We start from the raw sequence: 20,655 nt of genomic DNA on the forward strand, positions 1-20,655 counted from the left end.
AGCTCTGCCTGAATCTATTATCAGGAGGGATTCTGAGGTCAATCTGAAGAGAGCCGCTTCCCGAATAGCCTAGAAGAGGAAGCTTAAGAGGTAGGCAGTATTCCTTCCGTCAATAACTTGCTTGATATGCATTCTTAGGACGTTTCGTCATGCACATAATCTCCCCTTATGTGTTTTGGGGCGTAGCGAAATGCAATGACGTTATTGACAGACGTTGTTCGCGGCCAATATGCATTCAGATACTGCCAAAAGGGGGCGGAGCTAACGGTCAGTGGTTTTCCCGCACTACGCGTCACAGGCTAGCTAGGATGATTTAACCCAGCGCTAACCTATTGGCTCAATGCAATGGCTTCTTGCATCAGATGGCTAAGGTTTCGACTGAAGGATTCTGCCGGTTTGGACACAGTTTCCAGGTAAACGTTTTGACATTATTTCCTTTTCCTTTCCTGCTTTAGGATTATCAGACGCTTGAAATAGAAGACAATGTGGTTATTAAACGTGAGCTACTTCGGAGCTATCGACTGTCCTAGTTGGATGTCAGTTGCTCTGATGTTTGATTTCGTTGAGATTATACATAGATATTGTATTAAGGGTCATTGGCTTTTGTTATTTTGTTGCCTTTCCCATTATGTTAAAATACACAATATATTGCGAATATAGGTCGGGTAATTCAATATTCTCCAGTAAGCTTCATTTTAGCTTTCATCTTGGCCTTTGTGTTCAAATGTGTACCGATTAGATGGGTTGTCTCTCATTAACCGCGCTAGAAACTGTTTTTATATAAAATAGTTGTATTGGTATAATTTGGTTTGCTGACGAGGGACAATGACTACTAAATACGAACTATTCATAGTCATCATTCGTGCCATTGTTGACAGACCATGAATGTTCTGGGGTCCATCTCCCCCAATGAGCTCCACCGGAAAGATCTCCGATATTGAACGCCTTTTATTGAATGTTAAACCATATTGCGAGGCAAGTGGTTGGTGTTTGCTACATAGCCCTCAAAGTTGAACATCTATGCTACATCGTCTTTTCCATATCATATTCTCTCACCTGCATGGTCTTCACAGTTTTATATCTTGTTTCTTGCCCTTGTCAACATATACTTATGATAAATTGAACCCCCTTTATGTTGCAGTTGGCAGATATGGTGATTTACAATGCGATGGCAGACCTGCAAGTCTACCAAAACGCTCTACAGGTAAGACATGCAACCGCAGATACCCTTTCAAACCAATATGGGGCAATCATGTAACTTCCTGATAAGGCATACTTCTCTACCACAGACGATTCAAGGAACCATATTGCTGAGTCATAAACTCTGTTTAGTTTCTGGCAATACCCAGGTCCGACCATTTACACACTTCCCTTTTAGGTTGTTAAACATTAGCCCATCCTGTTGTGACAACACACTTAGTGTTGGTACTCATTTGTATTGTTATTTTGTAGGTCAACTGCTTTACTTACAGATTCTGAATAAATACAAATACTATTATCAGTGTTTCGGTGCATGGTGAACAATAGCGATTATCTGTGGGGTTATTCTGGTCCTTTCATTCAGTTTCAAAGGATTAATATCTGGTTATTCTCGCACTTTCCCCTCCCTCCCCCCCCCCCCCCCTGCTCGGTGCGGTGTACTCGCAGTCAAAGAGAAGCTCCCTGGCTGTGGGCCAAGAAGCTGACTGCAAAGGGGAAAGTCAACAAAATGGGACAAGCCGGGTGGAGAGAGGTAATACATAAGTTACATGATTAAAATACAACTTTTAAAAACTACAAGCACTAGCATCACTAGGTCCCCTTTTCACTCCACACCATCTATGGTTTGTAATAATTTGAAATGAACACATTAGTATTTTAAAGAGCCCCACATCAACCCAGGGCTTGTTTTAATCAATTTGATATATGCAGGGCTATGGTAAAATCTCTTATCAAAAGGGTGGTACAAGAGGGTGTTGTAATTAGTCTTTTAGAGGAAGTGTCCTGAAGCAACCCATACCTATTATTTATTTTAAATTCTGCTGTGTGCTTAGGTCATGGTCTGCAGAGAGATGTTTTACTGTACCAATGTTGGAGCGCAAGGTTGCATGTAACCTTCTCTTAATATTTTCCAGGAGCTGTAGAAATTGAGAAAAGCCAGCCACTGAACATTCCAGAAGCAGCCAAAAGAAAGAAGAAGAAGAGGACCAGAGCAAAAGACAGCTTCACAGGGAGCTTTGACGGTACAGACTCGCATCTTCTCGAGTGATACTCCGATTAGTGATAGTCAGATTTTAAAAGGCTAATGTTTGATCTTTTCTCCCAGATGTCTACAAGCTGACTGAAGAAATTTTGGGCCAGGGAGCGTGTGCGAAAGTGCAGGGATGCATAAGTCTTCAGGATGGGAACGAGTTTGCAGTGAAGGTAAGGTAACAAGTGCTTGTATCAAACAGGAAAGAACTATAAAAGATGTATCTATTTTGCGCTCAGCAACTTTTAAGTGCTTTGATCTTTGCCGCTGAATGTCTTGATTAAATTGTTAGTTAAACAATCTTTTTACCTTTCTTACCTCCAAATGAAAGAAGGCAATAATCCTTCTAATATGCTAGCATAGCATATATTTTCTCATTATATCACATAGCATAACTGCATTATGAAAATACAGAGGCTAGATTTGTCTATAAAGTATTTTTCTTTTTGCCCTAGATCATCGAGAAAAGCGCGGGCCACAGTCGAAGCAGGGTGTTCCGGGAAGTAGAGACACTCTACCAGTGTCAGGGAAACAAGTGAGAACTCATTAGCAAAAGTGACTCATTTGTAAAGTGTACCGACAATCTCTAATCTTGGGTCAACTTATTCCTCTCAGGAATATCTTGGAACTCATCCAGTTCTTTGAAGATAGTTCCTGCTTCTACCTGGTGTTCGAGAAGCTGCGTGGAGGTAAGCATCAATGATTATGATTTTTAGTAAAATTGTAATGACATTTATTGCCACCATTTATGTATCATGTGATATCTGCGCTCCAACCTGACTATATTGTTCCCATAGGCTCCATTCTAACACACATTCAGAACCGGAGGCACTTTGATGAGCTGGAGGCCAGCAGGGTGGTCCGGGATATAGCCCTAGCTCTGGACTTCCTGCACACTAAAGGTTGGTTGCCACCCAATGAACTCCTCTGAGCATCACCTGGATACATGGAAGTCTGTTGCTTAACGTTGTCTTTGTTGATCCAGGCATTGCACATAGAGACCTCAAACTGGAGAATATCCTTTGTGAATACACCGACCGGGTAAGATAATAAACGAACTAACCTTCAGCTGGTTTTGTTTGAGTGTTTGACTGCTGATAGGAGAGTTGTAAGCCCTCTTATCTGTTTCCAGGTGTCCCCTGTGAAGATTTGTGACTTTGACCTGGGAAGTGGAGTGAAGCTGAGCAGCGCCTGTACACCCATCACAACTCCAGAGCTCACCACACCGGTAAGACTAGAAGTTGGATGGTTTTTATATGATGATCCCAAATAGAGCAATCACAGACCATTGACCAACGTTTCATTACAATCACAAATCGGTCAGTCCGATAGCCTAAACATAATGGACCAACTCCTTCACTCTGGGAGTCTCTCCGCGAATTAAAGGGCTAGCAAGTGATGTTTAGGCTAGTTGAATCAAGCCTTGAATTAAGCATCTAACATGTAGAACGCACACACTTTATTACATGCTACAACTTGGATGTGTTTTTATTTTTTCACGACCTGAACGACCCAGCAGATGTCGGACAATAATCCTTCCATACACCAAAGTTGATCTCATCATAACATTGGCCCTCCCTCTCGCTCCCCCCCAGTGTGGCTCTGCGGAGTACATGGCTCCCGAGGTGGTGGAGGTGTTCACAGACGAGGCCTCCTTCTACGACAAGCGCTGCGACCTCTGGAGCCTTGGGGTCATCCTGTACATCCTGCTGAGTGGCAGCCCCCCCTTCACCGGCCACTGCGGCAGTGACTGTGGCTGGGACCGGGGAGAGATGTGCAAGACCTGCCAGGTCGGTACTACTGCTGCACGATTTGGTGAAAAAGTCCTATTGTGGACAATATTGCGATTGTGATATAATAAACAAATGGTGTCATGAGTCTACTTTCTTGGTTATCAAGGGAAATGCACACAGATTTCAGGCATTTCTGCTTTGCAAACTTGTAGTACAACTAAATAGAATAAATAAGAATATATTAATATTATTTTAAAATTGAATTGCAGCCTTTTGCGGTTATACAATCGCAAAGGCTGATATTATTTTAATCGTGCAGCACTAGTCGGTACCCCTCCTAGCCAGCGTGGTTCCAAGCCCTCTCTTCCCACCGTGACGCAGCCGTATAAAGGCTGTACGCCATTCGTCTGATAGTTAGGCTGCAGCGTGGGGAGTTCCACTGTTTTGAACTGGTGGCTTCCTCTGCTCAGTCGGAAGGAGTAGAGGGGATGCAGGAAGGGCGATGAGGAGTATGGCATGAGCTTGTGGCAACGCTACAGCATATTGCTGATTGTTAATTTTATTTTATTTTTTCGCTCTTTTTAGAGTCACCTGTTCGAGAGCATCCAGGAAGGGAAGTATGAGTTTCCAGAGAGAGACTGGGCCCGCATCTCAGAAGAAGCCAAAGACCTCATCTCCAAGCTGTTGGTTCGGGATGCCAACCTGCGCTCCAGTGCTGCTCAGGTCCTCCAGCACCCATGGGTGCAAGGGGTGCGTGTCCCTATATTGAGAGTGGACAATCGTTTTTGTGATTTATTTTTAACTTCATGCTCGGAAAGGTGGTCAACTTCATGTTCACATTTTGACCCTGGCCTTGCTTTATTAAAAGCAACGTGTTTACAAGTCCTCCTTTCTTTGCTAATGTTTGTTGTTTTTATTCCTCCAGAACGCTCCCGAGAGAGGTCTTCCCACTCCTCGTGTTCTGCAAAGGTGAGCTTGAGCTTTTAGTTTGCTTGACAAAAGGATGGTCTCTTATCCATTAACACTGTTGTGATTAATACACCATCCACCCACGACTTGGGCAATTCCTGTAGAAATATTAAGCAAGAGGTCTGCGTGTGGAAGGCTGCGGAATGAGTGCATGGGCAGAGTGCATGCACGTAGCAGGGTGGTTAGTTAGACAGTCAGTTCAGGCGTGCTGAATTAATTGATTGGAAGGGTTTAATGCAGTCCTGCGACAGAAAAGGGTACCGAATATTGCTATTAACTTTGCCCGAGGATATGCGTTGTCGATTGTCATCTGGATGGATCGAGTATTTCAACACGAACAACCATAAAATGGGCCTTCCGTATCTTTTAAAGGTGACGCATTACACCACCAGGTGTGAGTTTGACGTTACAAGCCATTTTGAAAATCGGGCCTCTTCTGACTTCACAAGTGGGCGCGTCCACCTAAATGTGTGCTGGATAGATCAGTCTACCAGCCTACCCAGTGGACTGTAGCAAACGTTGCTCATCTATCCTTCATACATCTAGGACAGGGGTGTCAAACATACGGCCCGCGAGATGGTTTGATCAGGCCCGCGACTTGTAGAGCATACATTTCTGAGTATGTCCAAAAAAAGTAAGGCCGTTTATCAATTCGCATACTTGTGCGTGCTCGTGGACTCGTGAAACGTCATCAGTCGTTGCCCGAACACTGATCCAATTCGAAGCACGCATCAAGCGAGTACTGTCGTAAAACCCGGAAGTGTTCTTGATGCGTGCTAGATCTCGCCGTTTCACCAAGCATGCATCGGAGGTGGCTCGTGTGTGCTTGCAATCGCTATAAATCCCAGGATGCATTTCGCACTCGCAGCAGTACGATGGCGGACAATATGGAGAAGACGCACAACTGTAGCTTAAGTTACTCTTAACTTATATATATATTTATATAATATAATAATAATATAAGATAATATATAAATATTTATAAAGTTGTGTGTGTATAGCTTATACACATGACAGGACACATATATCTTTTCAATTTTTATTCATTCAGAATATTTACATACTATTGGAAAATGATATAATTTGTTTATATTGTTCAGTAGTATATGCCTAAATGAGGCCGTAGCACAGTTAACGGACGAGCAGAGGTGGTGACGTCATCGAGTCCGCTGCTGTTCCAATCGCAGGTACGTACTCGCATGCTCGCAAATATGTGCTTGTAGTACAGACTTGCCAAGTACGTGCTTGCAAGTCATCGAGTCCGTAGTACGCGTGCTAGGAATTGAGAAACGGCCTAAGTCTCTAGCCCATTCCTGTGAGTTATGATTTTCTAAAGAAATAAGCAAAATGATGGGGTAACAGAGCTCTCAGGAGAATTGGGCAGCAAAATAAATGACAAAATCAACTCATTTATTGCTTTTTCGGTTGCAATTGATGAGAGCACTGACATAACAGATATTGCTCAACTGGCCATATTTATTCGGGGTGTTGATAAGACTTTGGCAATCACCGAGGAGTTCCTTGATTGGTGCCTAATGAAGGACACTACAACAGCGAATTACATATTCAGCTCTCTCGTTGGAGTGCTGGACAAGGTCAGAGTGGACTGGTCCCGTGCCGTCAGTGTTGTGCCTGAACTCGTTCATATTTTGGGCAAACGTGAACTGAACATACTGTATTACTGCCTGATGAACGTTACTGTGAACTTGTTCATTCTGGTGTCTGTGAACGGCACCTTCAAATAACCCCCTTCACAATGGGGGTTATTTGTTTATCAACACGGCCGATGCGAGAACAGAACGCTGTGTTGTTTGACCGGTTGCCATGGTTATATCATGGCAACCGGTCATATCCATGGTTAATTTGCAGTTGCAGTGTTGTCAACTTACTGTTACATTAAATTGTATCAGAAAACGCGGTTATATGCTATAGACCCTATAGTATCTGTCCTATAAAGGGTGGGACGAATTTCAAATTATAAATATGTACACTTTATGTTGAAAGCAAAGGCCGTCGAGATTCCCATTGAAACTAAGGGAACGGTGATTATACTTCAAAACGAGAGCTGTTTAATTGTGAAATGAATCAAACTGTAATCAGACAACGCGGTTATATACTATAGACCCTGGAGTATCTGTGGTATAAAGGCTGAGACGAATTTCGAATTATAAATATGTACAATCCATAACGTTAGCTCTCTGGCTCATAGCTCAGCAGACTAGAATACCTCCTAGAATCATTGCTTGTTGGCCGGAAAAGGAAAGAAGGGCTGTTTACGTTTGGTTGTAGTCTTTTCGCTCGGTTCTCCGTCTCAACAGTAGGGCTAGAACCGAGCGAAAATTCCTCCCCTTTCCGTTTCCGGCCAACGAGCAATGAGTCTTCCAACAGAAATCAATGGGATTTACAAAATTCAACATTTTGAATTATGAAGGTTTAACTCAACTAGTTCATTTTAAAATTTGTGAACTGAACTTTGAACTAGTTCACGTAGAAAGTGACGCACTGCGTGCCGTCAGCCTCGCTACAGATGGTGTACCATCAATGGTCGGGAGAAAGGCAGGCGTTGCGACAAAATCCCGAGAGAAAGTACAGACCGCAAATGGGGATTTTGGGGCATTTCACTGTATTTTGCATCAAGAAGCGTTGTGTTGAAAAACACAAAAAATGGATCATGTTATGGATGTGGTTGTAAAAACTCTAAATGTATCAGAGCACGAGGTCTGAATCACCATCAGTTTGACACTTTTCTCAGAGATAATGACATTCAGGCTGGCCTACCATACCGTGTAATGGGTAGCCCAGTGAAGGAACTTAAATGTCTGCAGTGGGTGCAGGATCTTGACTCTATGGTGGATATTACACAGCACCAGAATAATCGTAACAAAATGTTGCAAGGCCGCAATAAAATTGTCCCTCAGTACAACGACCGCATACGCGCATTCAAGTTAAAACTGTCACTCTGGGAGGCGCAGCTATCTAGTGGTGACACCGCCCATTTCCCATGTCTAACCGCTGTGCGTGCGACCGGACGTAATGCTGATATGGATCAATACAAAGACGAGATGACAGGATTGCTGCGGCAGTTCGAGCGGAAGTTTCAGGTCTTCAGTGAACTACTGTCTTTCGCCCGCCATTTCCAGTCAAGCCTTCTTACATGCCAGCTGACATCCAACTCGAGATAATTAACTTGCAGTGTGATACCAATATGAAGGAGAAATTTGCATCGGTGGGCTTGGACACATTTTATCAATATCTCTTGCCAGGGTACCCCAAATTAACATCCCTGGCTGCAAAGGTTATCCATGTTTGGGACTACCTATCTTTTTGAACAGGTGTTCTCTGCAATAATAATAATAATTTATCAGTTTTTTTATAACGCGTAATGAACCTAAATAAAACAAAGCACCGCTCAAGGTTAACAAACACGCACTTGAATGACATTGTGTAATGTGCTGCTACTCAGGATTTGGCACCTGATATTGATGCACTCGTAAAGGCTAAAATATGCCAAGTTTCAGGAGCCAGCAGCAGCAAATATACTGCAGTGAGAAAAAAAAGAAGTTAATCAGCAAGTAGGCCTGGGCCAAATTCTTGTGATGCTCTTTCAGAAATGTTTGCACTCTGATGAATACAGATCTTTGAAAATAAGTTTACTCAGGTTTCATATTACAGTTTTTTCCTATCGTTTTCGGTCATGTACCCATACTATGGTCACTTTTCCCTATCACTTAACACAGTGGGCTTTAGAGACGCACACCTCTGCATATCTGTTAACCTTTGGTGCAAAATGCACTACAACAACCACACCACAAACAATGCTGCCATAACTTAACACATGTTTCCTCTCAGAACACTATGACCTAAAAAACACTAACATCTTGAAGCATTGCCAATTGCATATATAAAATGTTGCTGTGTCCTCCAGTTTGGCATAGATTTCCTGTAGTGTTGCATTGAAAAAACAGACAAACACTTCTTTGGACTACAGTAATAAAGTTTGTAATATTACAGTATGACAATCCAAGCCAAGTATCTGCTGACGGTGTTCATATGTCGGTTTACCTCCCACAAAAGATGTCACAATTGAGTGTGGTAAATGTACTGTAATTGTCAATACAGTAAATACTGTATAGTACCTGTTAGTTTGTGTGAAAACCCTCACGATTGATGCCACCGTTGATCTTGGCAAGTTCGGCTGAACCCTCAGACCAGCTTCCCTCATGGACAGACCATGATTGATTACATGGTCGATGACAGTTGCTCTGATTTCATCAGATACAACTGTCCTTGCTGCTGCTGCTCCTCTGCCTCTGCCTCTGCCTCTGCCTCTTGCTGCATCCATTTTCCTATACCAACTACGTAAAGAAGTCCAAAGCAAATGCCAAAGAAGGCCCTTTTTCAACGAGGCACAAATTACATGTAAAACACCTGAGTAGGTCTTTAGCTGAGTAGGTCTTAAGCTGAAATGACCACCAGGTGTTTTGCATTGCAAAACTTATCCTCTGTGTTTTGTACAGATCATTGTATGTAGTGTTGCTTTTACGTAAAAAGAGTAATTCCATGCCAATTCACCAAGAACTATGGTGCACAGGGGGGAAAAAATCTAAATTGCTATAAAATAAATAAACTATAAACTAAATATTTTTTCTTATTCAAACATGTAACTTAATTTGTCTGTCCAAATGCAGCATCTTTCCATCTACAGTGATCTAAATTACTGATAAGTTAGGTTTTGAACAGAAAGTTCACTGTTTTGAACAGTATCTAAACATTGGTAAAATATGCTGTAGTTCCACAGCGTTTTCCCGGTAGTGAACATTGACTGGGGCAGGTATCCATGAAATTTGGAAGAAGGCGTCATTGCCAGCATTTGTATCTTAGCATAGGGGCAAGTAACCACAGTTTGGTTCACATGGTCTACTGGTATGCTCACTGTATGAAGTGTTTAGGGAATGTGAACATGGTTTAGGTAAATTGCCTAAAACGATAGGAAAAAAACTGTAAAAGACAATGAATGTTGTGCAGTATATCATTCTCAGCTTCAGTAGCCTACCAAACAGTTTAATCGGATGTAGCCTAATCTCATTGCTCATGCACTGCTATAACTTTTATGTATGTTTTTTATTTATATGTGCACATTTACATTTTCAAGGCAGTATGATAGCTTTCTTCATAGCTCCCACTTGAGTTTGTTTAGTGTGGTGAGTTGGTTCAGATGTAAAAATGTATTCACTCAACTCTATAAAAATTAACCAGTTGTTAATGAATGTGAAATGCCTTTTATTTCAATTCCATTGGCCCATCTGTGAATAAATGTGTTGTGCTAATATAGATCCTTTTGATCCCTGATTTATGTAGGCTACAAATGTAGGCTGAATGAGGAAGCATAGTACTAAAAAAAACCAAGCTAAGGATTTGGAGTTGACGTAGGTTATTTTGCCATTATTTTACTGGTCCGGCCCCCTTGATCAGCTGGGCTGTATGTGGCCCCTGAACCACGCACTTGACCGTACCGAGCACAACATCAATGCCTCCTCCCCTCTCTGCGCCTCCAGGAACAGCAGCACCAAAGACCTGACCCAGTTCACTGCCGACGCCATCGCCTTCAACCGCCAGCTGTCCCACCACGACGAGGAGCTGGAGGAGCTGGAGGACGCCGAGGCTGGCGCCGGGGTGGCGGCCGTGGCCGCCGTGGTGGTGGTCTGCTCCATGCGTCTGTCCCCACCCTCCAACTCCAGGCTGGCACGCCGACGGGCCCAGTCCAATGCCATCCGCGCCGCGGACTTCCTGCCCTCGCCGGAGACTGGCGTCGCCACTTGACCCACCCGCACCTTGAGGATTACGACGGTAGTAATTCTTGAGAGCCATGTTTGAACTGCCCTCCTCTTCTTCTGTCTGCCCATTGGTTTATCCGTTATTGTCACTTCTGCGTCGTCATCATCTAATTTGAGATTTCCAACGGAACCACTATTTATTTTTAATCGTCTGATGAAATTTACTTAAACCTAAATAAATGAGTCATCCTGGTAAAATGGTGGCAAAAATGTATGTATGCTCCCAATAAGGATGATTATGATGATATGGTAAATCTAGAAAACCATGTTTGAAGCATTCCTCTTCTCTGGCTGTAGCCCCTCTCATTGACATCGTTATCGCATCTGCATCCTATATTTTCAACAGTACCTTTTTTATTTTTTCAAGGACTGATGCAATGTGTGAAGGAACGACTCAACAGTACTTTTGTTGTGCAGCTCAGTTGTGAACCTTGACTGGCATTGGATGATGGAAAAGGCTCCTGTGTTTGGCGTCTGTTTTGGTGTAGCCTTGTCATGGGTCGTTTCCATTGGTGAAGTACTTTTCATGGTCGTAGGTCTTATCTGGTCCTGTAGCACTTGGAGGGACATGTAATCCTTGGCTACCTCATGTCTGTTAGTGTTTCCTGTCCTGTTGCAAGCTGTGATGTCGAGGGTGTTTTCAGTTGGTTAAGTGTTGACTCTTATTGTTAAAATATGCACTTAATTTAGGCGGCCTTGAGTTGTTAGGTTTTCTGAAGTGAGCATATCTATGACATTGTTATTTTTTTACAAGGGTTTTAGGTTTTTACAATAGGAATACTTATATTTTGGGTGTTGCTTATTATGGGAACCTCAAAATTATAAATACAGCTACTGATGTAAAAATCGTCTTAAGATTTGTATTTATATTGTTCCAGCTGTGAATGTGTTCTTCAGTGATATTATATATTTTTCCCTTTTTCTAAGCTTTATTTTTTTACTATAAGCATTAATGGAATTTAAGTTGTAGGTTGAATTCGCTGTTCACTTTAAAATGGAGCTAGTTCTTCAAATGGATGTGTTTTCTCAGTTAAGTTGTTGGCATGGGATTTGCCAGCTCCTCAACCTGTGAGACACAGCCTACCTGTTCACTTTAAACCATTACTTTGGATATTAGGGAGTTGAAAGGTGAATTCAAACAGTGGTGCTCTTTAACCGCCAACATAAGACCTCTGATTCCCCAAGTGCACCTTGTTTTGTTGTTTGTGTACAACTGTGACCCCGTCATCCCTTATGTGATGGTGAGAGAAAGTATTGATTTGCCTCGTGTCTCTGGTCAATCTAAAGGCGGTTGAGTTCTCATGTTGCACATGTGTTGGTTTTAATTGTATTCAATTTATTTTTTAAGAGCTGTTGTAAAGGGACTCCTTTTTTTTTTATTAAGTAATTTATAGTTCTGTATAGTTTGTTATTTTGTGACTGCCCTTTAGCAATCTACCAAAACCAAGCATTAAACAAGTCGTAATTTTGAACACATGGCCATTACTTTCCCCCACATTTTTATTTTATGCTCTACTATATTTAATTATTATGTGTTTAGTTAGCCTTTGTGTATACTGATAAACCTTTTGTTATGTTTCATGGGGTCAACAACAGAAGTCGTACACGATTTTAGTTTGTTTTTTCTTCCCACAAAGCTATTAACTTTGTTGGCTTTGTGGCTTAATGTTCACGGCATTTGAACAGATCCGTCCCTGTTGCCATGGACACTACATCCCTATAGCAACAAAGGGCAGACATTAATTAAGAGATTTTCTCTGAGGGAACCCATTTGAAAACGGTGGCTTGTAAAAGCCCTCCCACTCATCACGTAACATTATTTTTTTATTTTTTTACGTGCGGATGGTGAGTAAGAAACATTGAATGCGATTTGATCTGTGATATATAGGCTACTGTGTTGAACCTCTTGAGACCCTATGCAAATAAATGCTCTCCGGGGTATTCCTGCATTCATTTTCAAAGCTGCGTTCCCAATAAAAACTGATTCACAAGAACCGTCTTTTCTCTTTACTTATTTTAATTTTTATTAGTATTAGGTAGCAACTTTTTGTAATTAAAATAACTCAAGTATCCACTAAATGCAACAGTGTGTTTGGCTGGGTGGGGGGGTTTGCTGAGTGTTGATAGTAAGATTATTGTAAACATCAACCTTGAGATATGTCCAGTGTTGATATGTTAGGCTACATATTAGCACTTTAAGAATAAGGTTTTTTTCAATAAAAATGTCGCCATACTATATTCAACACGAATAATTAACACAAACATATCCTCAGGGGCAGTCAGAAATGATTACAATTTCATGAACTCATGGTCTGGGCGGACAAATGGTTAGGCGCGTACACGTTGCCTTTACGCCCCCATGTGAGTGCATTTATAAATCAACGCGTCTTCCTGAACCCGGTTAATTGTTTCATTGGCTCACAGCGTAGCCTAGCCCTACTCATCCACTGGGATCCGCACTAGTGGAATTGTTTAATGTGAATCTGGAAAATAATGGCTTTAAGATTACCAAGACCGTCCAAGCCAAGGTAAGTACAGACAAGCGTTCGATTGTATAACCTGTTAGCGAAGTCTACAAAGATTGGCGTGTAGCATGTTCATTTTGATTTGAAAACTGTGGCTCTGCACAGACTGCACTATAAGGAGATGGATAAAAATGCTTATTTTAGCAGAATGACAACGTTCTCGATTTCATTTCAAATTTCAAATCATAGGTCTCTTTCTTGAATAATTCCTATCCCATCTCCCACTTTTAGGTTAAAACAAAAATAACGGTGTCAAAAAGTGACCAATCAGCCTCTTTTTTTGCTCCTCTCCCAGCTGCCTTCTGTAATAACTCAACGCACATGATGCTGAAGAAGTCAAGCATCCACATGCTGCTTGGATTTGCGCTTTAAAAAAACATCCAGAGCTGCTGTCTTCATCGGGGGCCCGTGGAAGCATGGCCCCGGATGACCCCCTCTCCTCCAAGCCACCGCTTGGAACACCAACCGCTCCCGCTCAAAACAGGCTCCCCAAGAAGCGCGCCACGCGGCCGCCGCATAACCTGCCATCTCCGGCGCTGTGCTGCGCTTGCGGGCTGTGCGTCACGCTAGCCGGCGTCAACATTACCCTAGTGGGCGCCTTTGCGTTCGGCACCCTCCTGCCCAGCAACAACCCGCCCATCATCATCGGACCCCTCCTCCTACTCGTGGCTTTGGCCTTTTTCACGACGTGCTGTGTGTTCAGCAGGAGGTCCGCGCGCCCCGCTACGTCTGTGGGCGCGGCGGGGTGCGACTCGAGCTCGGGGCTGATGATGATGAAGATGGGAGGCGCCGTGGCGTTTGAGATGGAGACCAGTGAGCACACGCTACCGGACACCATCGCCGTTCAGCTCAGCCCCACCGACTCCCTGACATCGTCATCGCCCATCCAGGAGGAGCACCCTGCTCTAGGCGCAACCACGGGGACAGCGCATGGGTTGGGTGAAGGAGAGGCGGGCCCTGCTGATGGGACCCCTACCCTTCCTTGATCAGCGTGCAGGTGCAATGGCTACGTTCGGATCCAGCAATGATAAGACTTGGAGTCGTCTGTGGATCTCTGTTGGTCAATTGAGATGTTCAATATACATGATAACATCACAATTTGATTACATTGATAAATTATAACATTACAACTTATCAATGAGATTATTAAAGAGAAGAACTGCCTATTGACGTGATTTTAGTTAGGACTTGCCAAACCAAATTGTAATTGTAAATATGCACTACTTATGCAATCGTATAGGTTCTGTTAATGCTGAGAAAAAGATTAATATAAAAATCCGACAAAACTGGCTTACGTTTCAGCTTGCAGACGTTAAAAGTAAAATGTAAAACGTTGAATGTAATAAATATCACCGAATAATACTTAACAATAGAAACTAATGCTTCTACAATACTATTTTTTATAATACTAGACCTATTCCTCCCCCTCATCACTCACATTTATAATCATACGATGCTTTTTGCCCGTACGCATCAGAACCAGCATTTGCTGGTCACGGCTGGATTACTGCTGTTTATCTATTATTACACTACCCCCCCCCCCCCCCCGATTGTATATCGGGGGGGGGGGGGGGGGGGGGGGGGCACCTAATTCATAATAAAATGAATTAAGTTGATTCAAATACATTGTATTAATTCAAGGATACATTTTTGTTGCATTTTCTGAACGTTTACTTTGCCTTTTCCTTTACTGAGCCAGAACACATTGATTGCAATCATGAGTTGATAAAATCCAGATTCCCGCACAGTGGAAGTCATCAGACTTGAAGACATGCTCGGAGTGGTGGAGCTGGGATGATCTACCCCTCTTCAGAAGGACTCTTGTAGCAGTATAGGGTGGCTGAGGGTCCAGGGGAATGTTTTTATTTTATTTTTAGGTTTAGAGGGTCAAAGGTCAGGACCTCCAGTGACCTCCGCTCACTGTCTTCTGAACGCGTTTGTGTTTCTAATGTTAATGGAAACAAATTGCTTAGAGACCTAATTCTTTCCATCTTCGTGTCGTGAATGGTTTTACGTGACGTTATGTCGTTTTCTGCCGTTAGAGGGAGCTGCTGCCCTTCAAACCGATCATTATCCGGGCTCCAACATCCCTTAGCTTTTTTCATTCGGTCAAATCATTTCGTTGTTTATGTAGCATATCTTGTCTTACTTAACAATTATAGACTGCATAAGCCCTTTTTTTAACTTTATATTCATTTAAATTGAAGCAAAGCATGCACACTAAACTATACACACACAGATATAACCAACATAATATTTAATATCATAACAACATAACAAAACTTTATCGTGGTGTGAATATCTCTAACAATATTCAGACCATGCATCCCTATGGATAAAAAACCCCCAGTCTACCAAGTTCCCATCACAGCCAGTAGCCAGTACACTTTATTTATACATTTAAATGTGTTTCATTAGGTTATTCCTCTGTCAATGGAATATTAGAAAACCTATTATCTGGCAGTTTAATACAAAATAACATGAATCCCAATAACCAATGTTTTCTATTTCCTTTGATCCATTAATGACCCCAACCCTATAACTAAGCATATTACCCAATGTCATTTGATACACATTACAAAATAAAAAGTTTAATAAAGAACTACGTCATCATTAAAACTTACTTTGGCGTTCTCGGGCCGGTTGGATCTAGTTTGCTCTGATTCTATAGGGAGGGGTGCTGGGGGGGGGCTTGCATGGTCGCCTCCTAGCAGCCGAAAAAATTTCCCAAAGGAAATCTCACATATTCCCAGATAACATGAAGATAGAACAACAGCAAGGTGACGGTGTCTTTGTGACCCCATCTTGTACAGATCCATCCTGCAGCTGATGCAGGTGGACAACCCTTTGTTTATCTCTGTTGTTTTCTCTTAAAGCACCAACTTCTACCCATCCTGAGATGATTGGTATGGCATTACACCAAAACGCCTGAGGTTCGGCATTAATCATCTTGCATTGAAAGAGCAAAGTGTTCGACTCTATTATTCTCAATCCCACCCTGTCTAAAGAGAAGGGCAATTCATACCTTCTCCCTCAACGTCACTATCGCCACACATTCATCCTCACGGTAGAAGACTAACATCTAATTCCTAATGACTGCCACCAGTGTTGACTTAGCTATTGTAAAACAAACGCTATCTCGGTCATGATATTAATCCTAATCTATTTCAAAGGGAGGGCTGGTGCTGAATGGGAAAGAGGGCTGCTGGGTATTACCATCGAGTGATGAATGCATTAATGTCCACTGGAGCTGAATCAGACATCACTTTTCTACAGGCTGATTGCTCTATTAGTTTCCCTCCGTTCTCTACCTTCGTTCTTTCACTTGTAGCTGGTCATATGTTGCCCAAGATTAGTCTGGCAGTCAGCCAGCTCTGCTCACAGTATTTAGAAGACACAATTCATTCCCAGATCTGGAACCAGCCAGCTCTGCGCACAGTATAGAAGACATAATTAATTCACAGAGAACCCCAACCATTTGTCATTTTCTTCTTCTTCCCTTTAAATGTCTTCTGTGGGACCCCTTCATAGTCATTGGTTCCTGAGGGTGTTTGATGCTGTGTGTTTGTGTGTGCCTGTGTGTGTGTGTGCCTGTGTGTGTGTGTGTGTGTGTGTGTGTGTGTGTGTGTGTGTGTGTGTGTGTGTGTGTGTGTGTGTGTGTGTGTGTGTGTGTGTGTGTGTGTGTGTGTGCATGTGTGTGTGCATGTGTGTGTGTGTGTGTGTGTGTGTGTGTGTGTGGGTGGGGGGGGTGTCTGGGGACTTGAGGAGCAGGGCTGTTTTTTGATGTATTAGCTGGCATATGCAAGCAATGAATTATCAAGCAGGGAAAGGAGTCAATTATCCACTCCTGAAGAGGGGCCCGGCCTCTGTGGCCTAGGGGCCCCATTCCATATTTACCAAATCATTTCACAGAAAGGTGTGCTGGGAGACCTAGAGAATCATATGAGAGAGGGACGCACACCCCCACACACTTTCGCCATGAGACATTTTTTTCCCGCAATCGTGCACTCTACATCACCTTGTCTCTCTTTAAAAAAAAACACGAACACAGGCACACACACACACACACACACACACACACACACACACACACACACACACACACACACACACACACATACACAAGCATGCACATGCACAGACACAGGCACACACACACACACACACATACACAAGCATGCAAAGGCAAATGCACAGACACACACTCAAAAGCATACACAGACGCACGCACACACACACGGACGGACACACACACACACACACACACACACACACACACACACACACACACACACACACACACACACACACACACACACATGCACACTGCTAGTTTGCTCTCTTTCATCCGTGTTAAATAACTCTTTTACAGGTCAATCAACATTTCAACCTGGGTTTAGCTGCAATATCTATAGGCTATAGCGATCAGCTATTTTATGTTCCAATTCTCACCAATGCCTATCTTCCCATCAAAAATGTGGTGTTGATTGACTGTGCTGCGCTGGTTAATAGAGTATAGTAGATATAGCACATGGGGAAAAAAGCAGCACTTTCATTTCAAAGTCTCTCTCGCCCCCGTGCGTGTCCCCAGCCACTTTACCGTGACACATTTCCCCAGATTGAGCGTCCCATCCCGCTACGGGATGATGAGGACGGGTGACGGAGAGGAGGTCCGCCCAGTGGCGGCACAGGGCTTGGAGTGCGCCTCTGAGCTGTCGGGACCGTCAGAAGAGGCGAGGTGGAGCTGACGTTGCCTCCGGTGACGGACAAGGCGAACACTTAGGGAAATGAGGTCGTTAGACAGCATTACGAGCAGGCTGATAGGTCGGTAATGGGTTTTAACGGTAGAATTTAACTCGGAAGCCCACCAGGGACAGGTGGGACGCGCGGGCAGACAGGTGGGCTGTCTCTGAAAAGAAAAAAAACAGTGAAAAGGCGGAGGGTCTACCGCCTCGGAGAAGAGCGGGAATGAAGTGAGTGGATAGGAAAGTGTGATTATTTACCCCAAAAAATAGATAGGCTAACCAAAATAGGTTAACCTTACATCGTTATGTTGAACATCAAGCTGAAAATACATTTACATTGACATTTTTCAAATGAACTAAATCCTCTCCAGATCGATGCCTTAAATGCCAACCCTAACACTAAAACCAAACCAACCCCTAAACCTAACCCTAAAACCAACCCCTGAATCTAACAGCAATCCCTAAACCTAATCTTTTAGATTAATAATATTGTAATCCTAAAACAATAAGAAATGTCTCATCCTTTCATCAATCCTTTTCATAGGATTGAAAAACATTTTAATTTCACGCGCGCACACACACGCACACACACATGTACACACACACCCATACACACACACACATCCGCGCATACACACAAACACACACGCACACACACACACACACACACACCACACACAAACACACACACACACACACACACACACACACACACACACACACACACACACACACACACACACACACACACACACACACACACACACATACACACACACAGAAATAAACACTCACACACAACGCTTCCCTGCTCGGTATTTGCATCTTAAGATTCTCTTAAGTTTCAAATAAAAGGCCATCTAAATGTAGCCCGGTGCGTTATAAACTCCTCCGTTATAAACTCCAGACATGGCTGGCATTACAGACTGATGCATGAGGCTGTTTAAAAGCAGTGGGATATAGTTCAGGGGATTAAGAGACTCATGCAAAGCTTCATCACAGGCTGAATCACATGCTAGTTGAGCATCCAAAGATGGGAAAAAATAAAAAAGAACGGGATTCCAAGATCTCTCTCTCTCTCTCTCTCTCTCTCTCTCTCTCTCTCTCTCTCTCTCTCTCTCTCTCTCTCTCTCTCTCTCTCTCTCTCTCTCTCTCTCTCTCTCTCTCTCTCTCTCTCTCTCTCTCTCTCTCTGGCAGCCAATGAGTGACGGGCATTCACTCCTCTGCATCACTCTCGGACTCGGACTCCTCTGGGCTCGGAGGTGAGAACGAATGGGCCACTTTAGTGCTGTCACAGACCTGCAGCAGCCCTGGTCAGGGGGAAGATTTAAGGGGGGCGGGGGGGTTGTTATGGTGGGGGAACACAACAGTGGAGATGGATGATCCAGCGTGTACAGCCATCATGGTGGCGCTTTCATTTGCCTGGCTTTGGGTGTATGGGGGAGAGATAAATCAGAGGTGTGTGAGAGGGTTATGGAGGGTATAAAGAGGTCATGTTACCTTGGCGGCAGTTTGTCTGTGCATGTGAAACGCACGCGCTACAACACGACGCCTGAGAGCTTTGCGTCACGGTCCAGTCTCAGGGCCTCAGGCATGGGGAGTGTGTAAGTGTGTGTAAGTGTGTGTAAGTGTATGCAAGTGTGTAAGTGCCCAACAAAGTATACATGTGTAACACAGAGAATGTGTGTACCAAGTGTGTGGTGTGTGTGTGTGTGTGTGTGTGTGTGTGTGTGTGTGTGTGTGTGTGTGTGTGTGTGTGTGTGTGGTGTGTGTGTGTGTGTGTTTGTCCTTGTGTGTGTCTGTTGTGTGCGTGTTTGTGTGTGTGTGTGTGTGTGTGTGTGTGTGTGTGTGTGTGTGTCTGTGTGTGTGTGTTTGTGTGTGTGTGTGTGTGTGTGTGTGTGTGTGTGTGTGTGTGTGTGTGTGTGTGTGTGTGTGTGTGTGTGTGTGTGTGTGTGTGTGTGTGTGTGTGTGTGTGTGTGTGTGTGTGTGTGTGTGCAGGGATGATGAGGGGTAGAGTGAGTGTGTGTTTGTGTGCATTTGTGGGTGTGCATGAAGGGGTTTGTGTGTCTGAGTGTGTGTGCGCCCGTGTGTTTGTGTGTGTGCGCGTTATGGACATTAATAGGATAACAAGCAAATAGTCACCTAAGAATCCCCTTAAAATAATTTGATCTCTTATCAGGGTGTCCCATCAGAAGGGCTCCGTACGTCTCCGAAGGTGTTAACAACATGACATATATTTATATTTCCCTTGCTCAACTTTCACTTCCTCGTCTGGAGAACACAGGGGCTTTATTCATCGTGGAGGAGGGAGCGGGCTGCACGCAAATCCCAGCCGCCTCTCACCACCAAGAGGTGGCTGTGATGGCTGCAGCCAGCAGCCTAAGTGACAGGTAAATTGCAGGTTAAGTGGAGAACACAGCCTTTTAACAAGAGACTCCAAGCTTCTGCAAATCCTCTCGCTCCCTCTCTTAGTATTTAATCAGAATACAAAAGACAAGGGGGCGGGCGGGGGATTAAATCTGACCGCTCAATGATGTGTTTGTTCCAGAGCTCCGTTTCCAGGCTCTCTCCGAGGGAAGTCCCCGGGTCTACGGTTCCCCCTTTGTGTACTGCGGCGCC

The 20,655-nt window shown here is 43.5% G+C and overlaps 2 protein-coding genes across 2 annotated transcripts; both read left to right on the top strand.

The window, feature by feature from the left end:
* Positions 1-246: 246 nt before the first annotated feature.
* mknk1 (MAPK interacting serine/threonine kinase 1) lies at positions 247-12,782 on the top strand. The gene is made up of 14 exons (XM_056603592.1): positions 247-413; positions 1,142-1,204; positions 1,648-1,732; positions 2,115-2,222; positions 2,306-2,403; positions 2,686-2,765; positions 2,846-2,919; positions 3,028-3,132; positions 3,216-3,271; positions 3,363-3,458; positions 3,826-4,020; positions 4,549-4,713; positions 4,889-4,932; positions 10,488-12,782. The coding sequence occupies exons 1-14, from the start codon at positions 363-365 to the stop codon at positions 10,750-10,752; spliced, it is 1,485 nt and encodes a 494-aa protein (XP_056459567.1). The 5' UTR covers positions 247-362; the 3' UTR covers positions 10,753-12,782.
* A 925-nt stretch (positions 12,783-13,707) lies between these two features.
* On the top strand, positions 13,708-18,039 carry LOC130392786 (transmembrane protein 275-like). The gene is made up of 2 exons (XM_056603283.1): positions 13,708-14,225; positions 17,910-18,039. Exons 1-2 carry the CDS (start codon positions 13,708-13,710, stop codon positions 18,037-18,039), a joined length of 648 nt encoding a protein of 215 aa, XP_056459258.1.
* The last annotated feature ends 2,616 nt before the right edge of the window (positions 18,040-20,655 follow it).

Source organism: Gadus chalcogrammus, chromosome 12 (genome assembly GCF_026213295.1).
Source record: "Gadus chalcogrammus isolate NIFS_2021 chromosome 12, NIFS_Gcha_1.0, whole genome shotgun sequence".
Classification (NCBI taxonomy): Eukaryota; Metazoa; Chordata; class Actinopteri; order Gadiformes; family Gadidae; genus Gadus; species Gadus chalcogrammus.